This window comes from Pseudopodoces humilis, chromosome 2, assembly GCF_049639895.1.
Source record: "Pseudopodoces humilis isolate 2021_Gansu_Grassland_sample_001 chromosome 2, ASM4963989v1, whole genome shotgun sequence".
Lineage (NCBI taxonomy): Eukaryota > Metazoa > Chordata > Aves > Passeriformes > Paridae > Pseudopodoces > Pseudopodoces humilis.
In genome coordinates this window covers 90509728-90525531 of record NC_142201.1, presented here as the reverse complement: position 1 = coordinate 90525531, position 15804 = coordinate 90509728, and the positions used below count along the sequence as shown (strand labels likewise).

At 46.1% G+C, this 15804-nt stretch overlaps 1 protein-coding gene across 1 annotated transcript; it reads right to left on the bottom strand.

Annotated features, from left to right (window-relative positions):
* Position 1: 1 nt before the first annotated feature.
* Positions 2–15784, bottom strand: LOC102107958 (uncharacterized). The gene is made up of 20 exons (XM_014253424.2): positions 15632–15784; positions 15493–15549; positions 13975–14012; positions 12571–12711; positions 11542–11604; positions 10256–10376; positions 9770–9862; positions 8609–8769; positions 7470–7555; positions 7181–7264; positions 6297–6359; positions 6083–6160; positions 5904–5992; positions 5179–5215; positions 3845–3993; positions 3560–3622; positions 3171–3246; positions 2725–2809; positions 2475–2562; positions 2–1968 (listed from the first exon to the last, which is right to left on the bottom strand). The coding sequence occupies exons 1-20, from the start codon at positions 15782–15784 to the stop codon at positions 1858–1860; spliced, it is 1836 nt and encodes a 611-aa protein (XP_014108899.2). The 3' UTR covers positions 2–1857.
* Positions 15785–15804: the final 20 nt, after the last annotated feature.

Below are 15804 nucleotides of genomic sequence, written 5' to 3'. Positions count from 1 at the left end.
CTTTCACCAGGATGAGTAAAGTTTATTTTAGTGACCTCAGTACTAGGGAAGTCTTGCACTGGGAATGTGCATTGATGAGATACATTTAGGCAAAGTAAGGAAGCAGTGTGTGAAAAGAGAGGCTGAGTTACTGTCAGTCAGTAAAAACTCAGTTCTTTCTTCTTCCCACTGTTAGGAAGATGCAGGTATTTTTAAAAAATAACTGTTTACTTTAGCCTCTCTCCTCCTAGCAACCTCCTCCCTCACTCTACTAGACTGCAGTGAAAAAAACAGTTGTGGCAGTTTCCCATAGAGGAATACAAGATAAAAAGCATTATCAACCGTACAATTAACTGTGCATGCTGGTGACAGCATGATGGTAGGAGCTGATGTTTTAACTCAGGTAATTAGGCAGGGAACAGCAATGCAATCTTCTTGCATGCAGATGCCATCTGACAATTTCAGCCATTAGTAAAGTGCTAGCTCTGGTTAAAGAGGATGTAGGTATGGGAAAGAAAAATCCCAAAATTGTACTGAGTTTGGGAGAAACTGCAATTTCTTTCTGTTTCTTCTTTCCTTCCAAGCTACATAAGAATACAGTGATCTCTGCTGTCTGTATGACAGCTGCTCCAGCACCCTGATCACAAGTCCAGGATGCCTAATAAGGTAGGAAGTGCCTCTGAGCATTCACCCCAAAATAAACATAAATGCTTAGGTTTAGTTGCTCCTAAAGGCTTTCCTAATGTTGCTGGCAGGACAAAAGTACTAGAGAATTTACAGTCTGGAGCCTTTCAAGAGAACAACACAATGGCTTACAGCTGTCTCATGCTTTATGCAATAATCTGTGTCTACCTTGATTACTTTAGGAAGTAATTTAAAGATAAGAGAAGGTTGGTTTCTTATCTAGAGCAGGCTCTTTGCTGCATGTGGCTCTGTGCAACACCCTTCTTGCATCCAGCTTCAATTTTTGCAGTAGCTCAGTAGTGCTTCCTACAAATTCCACCTGATCCAAATAGCTGGCTCAGCACCCCTTGAATGGTATTTCATAGCATTATCCAGTGGCTTCTTCCACTTGGACACCTAGGCTTATATATAATCAACCAGCAGGAGAAAAGAGGCTCTCCAAGGCTTAGCTTAAGAATTGGAGAAGAGCAAAAGAAAGCCAGACCACTGCACCAGGGCATTGGGGTGCAGTCAAGGACGGTTCATGGTGTGGCTTTTCCTCCCCTAGTGTGCCAGGCTCAAGGGAGGCAGGACTTTGGGACACACCCGGATGTGCAGCTGCTGGGCTGACCTTGAACTGTTGGCAGCGCAAGGGACAGAGGCACAGCAACACCTCCTTAGCTACATGCTTTATGGTTTGCTCCCAGTGCCTGAGTACAGGGCCAAAACAAATGCTGCCTAAATGCAGGTGGGTTTAAGATCCTCCTCATTCCAAGGGTGCTAGGCAGTGTTTGCTGCCTTTCCCCTTCAGAAACAGGACCTTTGTTCTGTCCTGGAGGAGTTCCATGAGAAGGTTATTGTACCTTGCCCTGTACAGTAGTATGAATGGCCTTCATGCAGTCCTGCAGATGCAACTTCCACCTGTGCACAGGACCCCTGCATGGGAAGAAATTGTAGAAGATGCAGTTTCCCCTCTTGGCAAAAGCCCAACTAGCTAGCACAGTGAATCTCCCTAGTATATCCATCCACCAGGCATGGAGCAGAAGTGTCTGCTCAGCCTCAGTGCCTGACTGGATCAGCAGTTTGTCCTCATTGCTCACATGGGCCTGCTATTAAGCCTTATTCTGATGATCACTGAAAACAAGTTCACTCTAATACTTGGTCAGGTCAGACTAGGAAAAAAAACCAGACTTGCTCCCCATCTTGGTTGCTCCATCATGCGAGGATGTCATAATAAATGGATGGTTTTTTGGTCTGGTCACGGAACTGCTCTAGCTTTAGGCCGATCCTCAGAAGAACAGCTTCATCCCACCATTTTGCCATGACCTGGGAGAAGGTAAGAGGCAGAAGGAGAAGGATGAATGAAAAAAAGTAGCATCATATAGCTCTTGAAAGCCTTGGAAACAATTTTTCCCCCCTCAACATCCTCAAAAGATGTTTTGTCCTTGTGCCCCAGTAAGAATGGCATCACTGTGTTTGGGATAAAGGCAGCTGTGTGACTTTCAATTGCAAGACATAGATCTCCTTTACATGAGACCTCTTTCAAGAGGAAAATATTTAAAGAAGTTACAGAAATAAGAGAGGAAAGGGTAGTGACCTATACCGGGTATTGATGCAAGTACACAGGGAGACAGAGAAATCTTTCTCAAAGATACCCAAAGAGACCTCTGTCATTTAGGAGTGAGGCAAATCGCCCCCAAATTAAAGCTTTTACCTCCAGTACCTGCTAGCTCCTCAAGTGAGCTGTGTGGAACAGCAGGGACCTGGTTGTGATGCTTCAGGACAAAGCCAGCTGGGGATTTTTTGTCCCAACATTCATAATGAGCAAATACCTGGAGGCTAATCGGAAGCCCAGCAGTAGAATATCCAATGGGGACCACAAGGCCTGGAATACCAGTGAAGTTACCAAGCTGCATGAACCTAGGGGGAAAAAGCTGTCATCAGTATTCCTAGGGACAGCAGCAAATTCATCCCTTTTTGGTGGAGGCAGCTATGATTAATCTCTCCTGCCTTACAGTCAGAGGTTCTTCTCCAGCTGTCACCAAACTTCCGTTTCTGTGGCGTAAGTAGCACTTTCCTTACCTCATGGACCGGACTGTGAAGGACATATCGCTGCTCCCAGTCAAGAGGTCAGATTCATAAATTCTTGGGGCAGTGCAAGGAACAGCTGTGGAGGAATCACAACATGGCTGAACTTGAAATGGACTTCAGGAAGTCATCTTGTCTAACCTTTTGGCTCAGGAATGGTCAGCTAGTGCAGGGTGCCCATGCCCATGTCCAAATAGCTTTTGAATATTCCCAGGGATGAAGACCCCACAAGCTCTCTGGACAACCTGATGCAGTGCCACAGATACAGCCAGTAACTCTAGAAATACACAGCACAGGCTGTATTATCTTCTAAGGTTGCAAGGCACAGCAAAGTGCACAAAAGTCACGCTCTCAAAACTGAGGAGGGAAAGTTAATGAAGTGACTGTTCTTAAAAGGCACTTCACAGCTGTTGAGGACTGGCTTTTAAGTGTGCCAATACCTGGTGTAAGGATACAGTTCACAGTGCTGAAGATCTCTTGCAAAAATCTCATGGACCGAGTTCTCTGTCGATTTGCCTGAAAGCAGAGAGAATATTGTTTGATGAGCCCTCTTAGCTCACAAAATTCATGTTTGATGCTGGCAGACTGTTCATCAGCATCTCTGCCTTTGCAAAAGAAGGCACCATTCCTGCAATTTGGAAGGAGGGTACAGGCCAGGTGGCATGTCCTCCGTGGTGCCCTACCATCCAGCATGCTTTCACAGCAGAAGGACAGCTAAAGCTGGGTGACATCTTCCCATGGGTATTGTGAGGCTAAGAGAAACCCCTACTCCACCTTTACAGTTTCACTAAATGCCTCCCTTCAGCCTTCACCCCAGTATGTTCCTTACCTTAATATAATCCAAAGCTGTGAACTGGGAAGCTAAAGCCAGGCTAGCCCGAGTTTCCAAATTCTGAAATAAAAAAAACAAAACTGATTGAGGTTCTGCTTGCAGGAAACTGAACTGTGACAGCCCAGAAGTTCTCTTCCAGGTCTGTTCTTCTGTACCTGTAGTCATCCAACAGGTAGTTTGTCATAGAAGAAGCAGGAGGACCTCAGGTTTCTCACTGACATGACATTTGTTCTGTATCAGTCAGAACAACTACTGACACTGCTCCAAGCTGCTACTACTTACCATTTCATGGAAATGATTATTGAAGTCAGGTTGCAGGAAGTCCCTCATCTCACTGAGAATGCAGATCACATGTGCCACTCGTGCTTCCTCCATCTCTGGAAGAGAGACTTCAACCACACTGGCTCCCAAACTTTGCAGGTGCTTCACGGCTGTGTACAGGTCAGGTAAAGCACAGACAGCATCCCTGAGTTCACCAGACTTCACAGAAAATCCCCAACCCCTGCAGGGTGAGAGACTCCATATGCCATTGCAGGGCAGGCATTGTGCACCATGTAGCATGCATGGCTGCAGCTGCTTCTCCTAGGGAAATGCCTTCAACCTAACTACATCTCAGTATTCCAACAGAGCAGGGGCTTGGAAACAGGTTCCTAACTAACCTGCTGTATTTCAGGCAAATTCACTTCATCCTCTAACTTCCCAATTAAGCCAAAGAGTAAAAGGACTGACAATGTTTCCCTGAGCACTTTACATGACCAGTGTTCTATCATGAATTGATTATTTAGCATCAAGAGATTCCCAGTCAAAGCCTCTTCTGAACCATAATGGTAAAGGAATCAGGGAATACTCAAGAGACCAGGTAAACAATACAGAGCCACTAAATCCTGATGCACTTTAACAAGGCTGAACACCAAGACTTTGGGAAAAGTGAATCATTTGCAGTCTGAAAAGAATTCTCTTCTTTCTGTGATGCCAGCTACTTCATAAACACCCAAGCTTGCAAGGTGCAGCTCTCCTAAGAAAACTCTATAAATGTAGAACTATGGAAGTAAGGAAGGTGAAGAAAATCCAGGCAAAGCCTGAATTCTGTGAACTATCTCAGCTCCAATGCAACTACCATACCAGGCATTGTAGAGACTTTCTCCCCTGCCCCAAGTGCTCACCAGGGTCAATTTTGCTTGGTCTAAACTCTGACAAAGGCACCCTAAGGGCACCACTTGTCTGATTTCAAGGAAATACCAGAGGACTGGATATATCACAAAGACCTAGCACTGTATTACTACTGAGCATTATGCTATGAAACAAGGCCTTCCCATAAAAGTCTTTTACCATTAAAGCTTGCAGAGTGAATCCTACCAAGCACAGATCTGTCTTTATACACACAGAGGCTGAGCACACTGGACTGCATTCTTCCATTGTAATCTGACAAGCCTACAACTGCTGAGCTTTTTAACCGTCAGCAGTCAGGGGGGCTTCCCTAATACAAAGTTACTGCTGTTTATCCAGCCAGACAACTTTAAGCAACTGCCTTTAAGGACATCAGGCAAGAGCTATTTAATGCATAAATATGACACCATAACATCAGGCACAGAGACTTACAGACTTTCCCTCTTTACCTTTCTCACAGGCAGACAGGATTTCAGCATCACATGCCTAAAAAATAAGAGGAAAGAATTTTAGTAACTGCTCTCCACTTGGTGAGCACACTCACCAGGACTTCAGTCCCTATGGTCCTTTCTTTGTTCCTGTCCCTAACAGCAGTGAACATAGTCCTGTAGGACTTAGGTCACATGCTGCAAAAGAACAGCTTGCAGGTCACAACCCTAATGAAAAGGAAAGGTCACCTTTTCCAGAGCAGAGAATATGCCTTGTCTGCACTGTGCCAGAGCCAGTAAGAGTCTTTTTTGTACCTCCAGGAAGAAATTCTAAGCACATTTATTTATGGGGCTGCATTACAATTTTCAAGAAGTACTAGCTTGCAAGCCCAATTTCTACATTGCAATAATGAAACAATATTTAGCAGCTACAGCACTGTCACCAAGTGGATATACTCCCTTTCCTCATTTGATTTTAAACTAACTGCCTTTTTTTATCAGTTCAGAAACACTGCTTCCATAGAATCAGCAGCACTCATTACCTTTCCTCGTAATCCTCCAACAGATTCCTACTCAAAAGGCTGCCTTAGGAAAGAGTAACTCCATGTTGATGTTTTCACACGTGCTGTATTATCTTTCAACTACAGGACTAAATGTGAGAAGCTCTAATGATGGCAGGCAAGAGAACAATGAATGCATTTGGTTTATTTTGCAAAGCAGCAGAAAGATAGAGATAAACCAGGCACCTTAAAAAATGTCCAGTCCACTCCGAGTTTTAAGCCTTTCAGGTCAGGAGCACACATATCAGATAGGGTTGCTTTGGGCTGTTTTAGTCCTGCAGGGAACAAAGAGTTCTTCCTTTTATTCTAGGATGCCTCTAGGAAGGGTGAGCATCTGGGCTCAGGGAGGGAGGGGGCTCACCTACCATATGGATAGAGCAGATCTGGCTCAGCAAGGATACTGTAAACAATGGCTGCATCTGCCACCGATGTACAGATAGGGCCTGTAAAAGAGACAATTATAAAAAAGTGACGAGGTAAATAGCACCTTCCTCCCCAGGTCTTTTTGAGGCAGAGATTGCCTCCCCTGTGAGAGCAGCACACAGCAAGGTCCCTGAAGTGGAACACAAGTCCTCTTACCTACGCTGACTGTGGAGTAGGAGAGTGGCAAACTGCCATGACAACTGATGCGCCCAAATGTACCTGGAGAACAAGAAATGGGACTTAGCTGGGTATGAGCAGTCACTGGGAAGAGCCACCTAGATGGGTCTGGTGCACCCAGGGTAAACAACAAACCCATGCCAGTCACTTTTATGTCTGCTGTTTCAGTGCCCAGTCTCTCATCCTTCAGTACCCTGTTCTGCTGACCCCGATCTGCCTCATCAGTGAAACACGTGAATAGTAAAATTGGTTTCCCCCCATAGAAATTATTTATTTGAGGGGAAATATGTGCAGGAACATTTTGGTATTTAAATATGTAGGAGCAGCATTTGTGCTGTGGAGGATGGAGAGGCAGGAGCAGGATTACCAACAGGATAATCTGAGTGAGACCCATGGGAGATCTCACCACTTCACTAGTGAGACTTCATGCCTAACACCAGCTGTCTTCTGCAAGTACTCATATCACCTTTCTGACCAGTTGCATTTTGTCATCATCATCATCCTCCTCAGATGAATCAAGATTTGTCGAGTTGACCACATGTGAAGGATGGAAAGAAAGTAGTGGCTGAGTATCTGGTCTCAGATGAAAGGCAGAAAGGAAAGGGTAGAACGGAAAAGCAGCACGTGTATTTTGTTTAGTATTTGACGTAAGTTAGGTTTTTTGAACATCTGTTCAGCAGAGAGTAGAGAATACTTCCATGCTGCCAGTCTAAGCCTCATGACTCTCACGGTATTATACTTCAGAGTTTCTCTGGTCAAATTTTACTTCACAGGAATTAATAAATATCTGGCTTGTTTGTGGCATTCTACCTGGAACAGCAAACAAGACAAACACACACCCCTCCATGATTAAAGGGCTCTACCTTTCAGCCCCACCACACCACAGAACGAAGCAGGAATCCTCACAGAGCCTCCTCCATCTGTGCCAATAGCCACGGGGCAGAGACCTACAAAAAACCCACACGTTGGCCTGTGATCAGAGACACATCATGTTGCCCTGTCCATTCTACCAGCAGCTGTATCCAAGACAGCACACAGAGCTCTCTGTTTAGCTAAAAGCTTCCTCCAGCTACTAAACCCAACCCCCCCCATAAAAACTAAATGGCTGAGGTACTCTGGCTCAGGACCTTCCCCCCATCTGGGACCACCTACCTGCTGCTACAGCTGCTGCTGACCCACTGGAGCTCCCACCTGTGAAGTGGTTAGCATTGTAGGGATTCCTAGGGATCTTGTGGTACCTGAAGCAGACAAAGACTGTTTAACCTTTCCTGAAGAGAACTGTGTGCATTACAGGGCAGGAAAAGATCCAGAAACATAGCTCAGGGATTCTGATCTCTTGGTAAGGAGATGCCATTTAATCTCAGAAAGTGCCATGTCCCTAGAAAACAGGATGCAAAAAAGACTTCTGCCTCAGAGTCCAATCTCCTGTGAGCATAAAGCAACCCATCCAAAAGAGGCCCAAAACAAGAGCAAAGAGGCCACTTCAGCTCTTCTGTTGGCAATGGCACCATGCCATTACTACCATAGTGCATGATGCAATTCCACAAGGTGGAGCAGTTGGTGGCCAGGAATCCTTACAGACAAGGAAGTCAGCTCTGCCCTTCATCCCCAAGCAGCAGCTCCCCATGTCTCCAGCCTGACCACAGCCCCAGCCAGCAGAGCCCTGCCAAGCCACTGGGTATCCAGCCGCCCTCCCACGGTGAGGAAAAGCTGGCATGCTGTTGCAGCCAAGGGGGAGCCCTAGTTCCACACAGCTGCACATCCACCAAGTGTGGCTCTACACAAGGCTTATCAAGGCCATGAGCACCACTGCTCTGCAACTGAGTTCTCAGCTTGGCTATAGCTGGAGAATTCACCATAGTAAAGCAAATTCAGTGAACCTGTTTTAGCTAGGAAGTAAAACCACTATGTTCTCCTGAAACGACTGTACCTTTTTCTCAATTTTCTAGGCCTTCAGCTATCACTGAGGCTGAGCATTATATAACCATTTATTTGTTTTCTGTCACAGCTTTTGTCTACCAAGCATCCTATAAACATTCACACCTCCAGGCCTGTAAGGCCTGACAAACCAAGTTCCTTACTCAGCAGATAACACTTGGAGCCTCTCCTTCCTCTGGTTTCAGGAGCCTTCAGGCTTCCACAGCTACTCTAACCCTCAAATCTATAGTACTGGGTTTTCATACCCCCAGGGTTCTGTCATGCTTCCCCTTATTTTTGTAGCCCTCCCTGTGAGTTTTGGACAGTCATAGGTATTTCTAGACTGGGAGAAGAGAGAGAAAAGGGATTTTTACCTATTAGGGTTGCATCCAGTTGTTCCAGTCCCTAGTTCATGCATGTTTGAGACCCCAATAATGATAGCCCCAGCCTCTCGCAGCTTCTTGGCCACAGTAGCATCTTCTGTTTCTGGCTGTGTCCCAAGATACACTGTTCCCACTCGGTGACGGTAAGGTACCTTAGCAAGATGACACCCAATTATTCCTTCTAAAACCCTGGCAAAGGAGCACATGCATACTTCAACATCACAACAGATCCCAGAAAATAGGAACCATGGAGGCAAGCAAGGGCTAGGGAGCATCACTCTTCGACTTGTCCTGTGTTGGTCTCTGTCAGGAGGGACACTCAACCCTTCAGTATTTGGTCCTTCTCCCGTGCAGAGAACCCAATCTGCACCATGATACAGCAGAAATATGTAGATGGTCAAAGCCTGCCTCCCTGCAGCAATGCAATTGCTATACCCAGAGGCTGAACATTACCCTGGCCCCATAGCACACAGCTCTGTGTTCCATCTTTCTATGGACAGAGCTACAGCATTTCAGATCTGCATGCTTTGAAGCCTGGCACCAAGATTAGTCGAATGCCAAAATAACAGATGGACTTATTTTCAGGGTATGTTAAGAACTCTTTTTTTCAAGGCAGCAACAGAAGAATCTGTACATAAACAGGATTCCCACCATAGAGGTATGTCTCTTCAGAGCCTACAACAGCCTCATGGCACTGCCACAAGCATTTACTGTTAGCTGTTGTTAGACTACAGGTAAAAATCTTCGTCAGTGGGGATTTTCAAAGTAACTTGTGTACTTTAAGGTAAGGAGAGAGGGATGCTTTGCCAGTGGAGCAGAGTCCGTGCCCGAGAAATACAGACAGTTACACCCACTGTACAGATGCTTTTATACATTCTCATTTCATCATAAGAGACTGTTTCCCACACCCACCCTCTACTCCCTGTGGATTAAAGAGATCAGTACAAGATATGGAACACGTCTGCTGTGTGCAATATCTCTCTTCACCTTGCAAAACTTGTTAATCCTACTCACTACAAACCCACGTACAACCCCTCATTACAAACATATTCTCAGCCTTTTGCTGAGAAGTTGGTCTTAAAACCTTGTCACAGTGAGTTGTCCAGGTTAACCACCTGCAGCAGGAACTGGCAGCTAGACAAGGAAACTCACCACTTTGAACTCTTCTTTTAGGCACACTGGGATGCCATCCAGACAAGACAGGGTACACTTATTCCTGTAACGAGCAGTGGAGGCCTCAGCCATCTGCACAGAGAAAAAGAAAAAGCATAAAGCATATGTTATATATATTTAGCTGAGCTGAAGGTCATCACCAGTATTGGAATGGATATAAAAAATGGCTTTCTTGGCCAGTCTATCAAAGTTTCCTTCTTCCACCATATGCTGGTGGGAAACTACAACTTGGAACCATCTACACTAATGGATGCCACATAAGCACAGAAATCCTATTAGAGACATGTCATCCAGCAGAAAACAGATTGCTTTAATGCTACCTCTCTTTGCAGGAAGGAAAGCAAACTTTTTTGTAGTCCTCTAAACACAGAGGAAGGAAAAATGTACTTATTTTTCTGTACTTCTAATGGATGCTACTGCCCGTGGGGTGGCAGAGGCCTCTTTCATACCAGATGCAGACATTACCTGCATTATTTGCTCCTGGTCCCATTGCACTATGGCTCTGAGTGGTGGCGTGGATTTGTCACAGTCCTCCAACATGGCAATGATGTTCTTGGCTACCTGGGATGGCGTCAGCTTCCCACTCCTGCAGGACAGGAGAAGTTGGGGGTTTGTTACAAGACCTCCCCGCACCACATCCACTCACAGGGCTTGTCTCCCATGCAGCAAGATGGCAGCTGTCACAGCTTTAATCAAGAATTAGGTAAGAATCTCTGTATGGTGATGATCTGAACACTGTTGAGACCATCAAGACAGGAGATTATTTTCCTTAAGGGGAGAATCTGCCTACACAGAATGCTCCTTAGAGGAGGGGCAAAAGCTAGGAGAGTTACCCAAATATTCCTGAACCACCAGACAGATAAACAGGGACAAACAGCTGACAGCTATACTATGAGTCCTCAAGCTCCTTAGAGCTTGGAAGCTATGAAACTCCCAGTATAATGAGCTAAGACCAAGAGGTCAGACCCTTTCATAGGCCTCCCATTACAGAGGAGGGGTTCCCAGCAGTATTGTCATAACTCACCTTTAACAAACCTTCCCTCCTTCCGGCCAAAGGCTGTATTACACCACAAACACACCATCTCTGGCTAACACAAAAGCCTTGCAGCCAGGATGCACCTGTAACACCAGACTGCAGTGTCAGCCCTTTGCTCCAATGCCACAGTCTGCAGGGAGGGGTGGCCCTTGAGGAACAAGTTCTAGGAGTGCAAGAATATTTATCCAAGGGCTCCACATCTGGCACAGGTCCCAAAAGAAACTAGGATTACCAGGCAGCCAACAGCTCACAGTACCCCAGAGTCAAGGGGGTGTTTTCAGCTCTTTCCAAGCTGGACACGTTTACTGGGTGAAAGCAGGTGTCATGCTCAGAGAAGCACAAGGAGCAGGGAACCAAGGGATTAATCAGAGACCCACAATATGCACAATTTGCATAATCCAGATCAACCTTCACCTATTTCTCACCCGTGTTTGAGCTAACAAGATATGTAGAAATCTCTTTCAGACAAGACAGACAATAAGCCAAAGAAAACTGCATTTAAATATCCTTGCAGGGCTTGTAAAGTTGTGCCAGCTCTCCCCATGACTTTCCTTTGTTATTCTACTAAAGGGAAAGAACAGCAGGAAGTGATGATAAACAATAGCACTTCACGGACAATGCTAACAAAGAGATGTCTGAGAGCTTGTGGAACAGGGGCAGCCCACAGCAGAGGACCATGAGGGACAGATTGTTTCCAGACCATAATTTCACCTACCGGTAACATTCCAGATAGTCTTTGATCCCTTTGAAGCTAAACCCATTCCTAGCAGAATCAGACCTGCAAAAGAAAGGATTAAAAGCGGCAACTGTGAGCCACCAAAGCCAGGTTTGTTTAGACCTGTAGACTTCAGCATCACTGTCCAATGCAGATTGGGCATCGCACACAACAAACCATGTGGATTGCCAGGCCCTGCATTGCAGCTCACACTCAGTCTGATTCCTCACACACAAGCCAGGCAACTATGGATGCCACAGAAATAAGGGATCAGTTTTGCCAGAATGTTTTAGTTTCTTCCTATTCCTACTGAAATACAGCAGTCATTAAACTGTTCAAATGTATTCCAGATTTGCATTTGCTACTCACCACTGCAACACTATAGCCTAGCTGAAATATACTTGTGAACCTTTCCCCAGGTCCTCTGTCAAAAATTCAATCCAGAGGCAGCCAGCAGCACATCTGGGTGTGTAGTGCAGGAGTGGGAAAAAGCACCATGCAGCACACACAAGGATACACACAAGCAAACTGCTTCAACACCAAGTCAATGGCTCTAGCACATAAGCAATAGACCATTTTTCTCATCACTAACTAAGATAATTTCTTGTGCATCATTTTCTTGAAAACCTGTGTTCCTTCTCCCCTCCAAGCAAACCTGGTGTTCTCTTTGAGATTCCCTGCAGGCTAGAAACTGCACTCCTGTAAAGTCACTTAGAGGATTCTGTTTATTGACTAGCCAAACACTAAGTACCTGCTCTAATAGTGCAACCAGAGGCCTGGTAAGGGCAGAATTTGGTCTCTCCCCAAAAGGCAAACCCCCTCAGGCTTTTCCCTTTCACATTGCTTGTAATTACTGGTGATTTATCAGTTACAAAAGGCAAGATGACTGACAGCACTATTTGTTTTGTGAAGTGGCTGGGCATGGAAACAAGAATTCAATCTAAATTGCTGACAACGACAGCTTCCCACTAACATAACAGTGCCAGCACGTGTGTTCTTCCACTTCTCTCTTACACATCACATACTGACCTTGCATCTGTCAGCTGCTTGATAACATCTGAAGGGTTTTTAGCCTCAGACTTGTCTTCTGTAACCCCCGCAGCAACCTCCGGGATAAACGTGGGATCTTCATGAATGTCAAGGGAACGCATAAGCGAGAAGTTGTTCATTCTGAATAAGAGAGAGTCACTGCTGGAGTTTTCAACCTCAACTATGACTAATTTTTCAGACTGTTCAGAAGGGACCTTACCCAAGAACATTTTGTTTTAGCAGTCTGCTTTCACAGCAGGGAGTTGCAACAGTTACAAGCTAATCTCTCTCACACATTTCCTAAAGGCAGCATCAAATCTATTCTGCCTGCTTAACAAAGCCTCCTACCTCTTGACATAAGGCCAGCCTCTGTAAACCCAAGCTGGGAAAGAAATGGTGGAAGTTTTTGATTCACTTTAATTAGACCTCTCATACACAGACCAAACAAGACAGGAATGGAGAGGAAAATAAAAGGAGAATGTAGTGTAAGCCATACAATCAACCACTAATCCTGTTAAAACAAGCACTTCTTCAGACTTTTCCAGGACCTGCTTCAACATAGTTTGTTTGCAATCAAATACAATGGGGACTGCAGCATAAATCCATAGCTTGGACCACTTAAAGCAAGGAAATCAAAACCCTGTCACAGATACCCAGGAATTATCTGCAGTATAACAGCAGTGACACTTGCCTGATTTGCTCAAAAAACTTTTGATTTGCTCAAAAAACCCACATCCCAAGTCAAATTCAGAGGTTACACAGTTCTCGGTGTCCTGGGATCTGCACAGATGACCCTCAAATGATGGGCAAACTGAAAGAAGCATGAAGAGGTTCCTGAACTCTTACCCAAGCATCTCCTAGTGCAATGTATACTTGAAATCAGTTTTTGAACAGAAACACATGTGAGATAAAGAAGAAAGGCCGACCTAAAATAGAAAACGTCATTAAAAAGAACTTACCAAAGCCTCTGACCTATACATCAGGCCTCACTTCCCCACCATTACTATTACTCTTTTAACCCCATTACTGATAAGCACAGCATATTTGCACATCCACCAGCTTTGAAAAAAAGATTGTCCTTTAACAAAAGAGCAAAGGCAAAGAGACATAAAGGCAAACAAAAGGCAAAAAGAAAAGCTGGTGAATACAGTTTCTATGCACCTGCCTCAGTGTGAAAAAAGGTTAATTTCTTCTCATAGAGACCCGATCAAATGACAGCAGTTAAAAAAATAATCTAGCAAACATCTGTGAAATAATCCTGCTCACTCTCCAATCAAATTATGCAGCTTATCTCTTCAAAAAACACAATTTCAGATAACCTACAAGAAGTGTGCAATGCAAGTACTTTAAACCTAATAAAGAAATAAAAGAAACTCGGAGTGGGTGAGAACTCTCCATGCTTACCTCATTAAGAATGGCAGTAAGCAGATCTGCCCAAAAGCCTAGGAAAAAAAGCAAAAATGTTGGTTTGCAGCAACTTCGACCTGAACACCCTCTTTCACTAGACAAGGAATGCTGAATATGCTCACAGTTGCTGCAGGCTCGGAGAACCCTAGAGAGCATGCAATCCTATGCAGTAAAGAAACAGCAAAAACACTTGTATTTTACACCACAAACATGGCCTGAAATGCTTCCCCCCACCTCTCATGTTTATATCATTATAAAAAGAGTATTCTTCTGATTCTCCTTTGTCTTTCCCTGACTCACAGAGAAAGCTTGTATCTGCAACACTGTTCAGAAGCTTCTATATAGCTCCCATCCGTTATTTTCTTCATGTTCCACAGATTATGCAAAAACTCGATGAGGCAGGAGCTTATTATTTACTATTAGGTTCTTTCCTATCTCTCAACTAGCTCCTGGAATAAAATGAATCAACTTAGCAAAGTGTGAGAAATTTAGAGACACCGTGGTAGCAGACAGCTGAAAATACTATTTCAATACCCTGGCTCCCAGTATAGCAGCATCAGCAGTCCCAAAGAGACCAGCCTTGTTCTGGCCTGTCTTAATTCCCTAACAATGGAGTTCAGAAACACATTGTGAGATGTACAAATACAGTACAAGTCTGAGGCAAGGCTCACACTGCCAGCCCCACGAAGCTGCATGTCACCTCACACATTGCATAAGAATTACAGCACCTTTTTGAAAACATATGGCTTCTAATCTACATCTAATCTAACACAGTGCAATCCCGTAGGAGACTGAGAATCTCACACCCCCCTTCCAAGGGAGATATTGGGAAAGGTAAGAAGCCCTTCACCATGCACCAGAAGCAGCCACAAAGCAAAAGATTACAAAGTATTCTGGTTATTAGATCTTGACAGAAAGCCGCTCCTAAGGTATTCTCACAAATAAACACGGCCCGTCAAGTTGTTTCGCTCCAGGCCCAGCCGGACACCAAGCTTTGTAACAGGTGACACGGCTGAAAAGAAACTTTTGTGCCTAGCTCGGTCAAAAGGAAAGGCCGAGCAACAGCAGCAGCAATCGAACCCAGCGGCTTCCTGCAGAAGCTGGTGCTTGATGGGCAGTGCCCAGGGGATGCAGGTTTTTGTCCCGAGCGGTCCCAGCGCCACAGCGGGGTCAGCCCGCAGGCTCCCAAACACGCCAGAACCCGTGGGGAGCACCCTGCTGGAACCCCCCTCACAGAGCTGAGGGACACAAGTCCTTTGACGTCCAAGGAAAGCTGCTGGCAGCTGAATTTCGAGTTTGATGACAGCTTTGGGCTCCCACACCCCAAGACACACAGCCCTCAGCCAGAGGCCGGAGCTCTCAGTGCCCGCAGCATCACACCTGGGGTCCGGATGAACCCGAGAACACGCAGAGAGACACAACCTCCCCGCTGAGCCCCGCTCCCTCCGGACCCCTCGCCCTGTTTTCCCCACGCAGCCCCGGGTTTCACTGCCCCGTCTGCCGGCCCGCACTCACCGTGTTGGCCACATGGACGAAGAGGCGCAGCCCGGCGCCGCACAGCCTGGGAGCCCACTGCGGAGAGAAGGCGAGAAGCGAGGTGAGCGCCGGCCGCGCCGCCCCGCGCCCGCCGCCCCCCGCCCGGCCCGGCGCTCACGATGTCCCGGGGCGGGCCCGGCGGCCCCGCCTGGCGCGGCCCCCGGCGGTGCAGCACGGCCGCCGCGCTGCCCGTGTCCCGCCCCCCGCAGCACAGGTAGGGGGCGGGGGCCGCGGGCAGCAGCGACAGGAGCAGCAGCAGCAGCGGCGCCATCGCGGTGCTGCCTTCCCAGC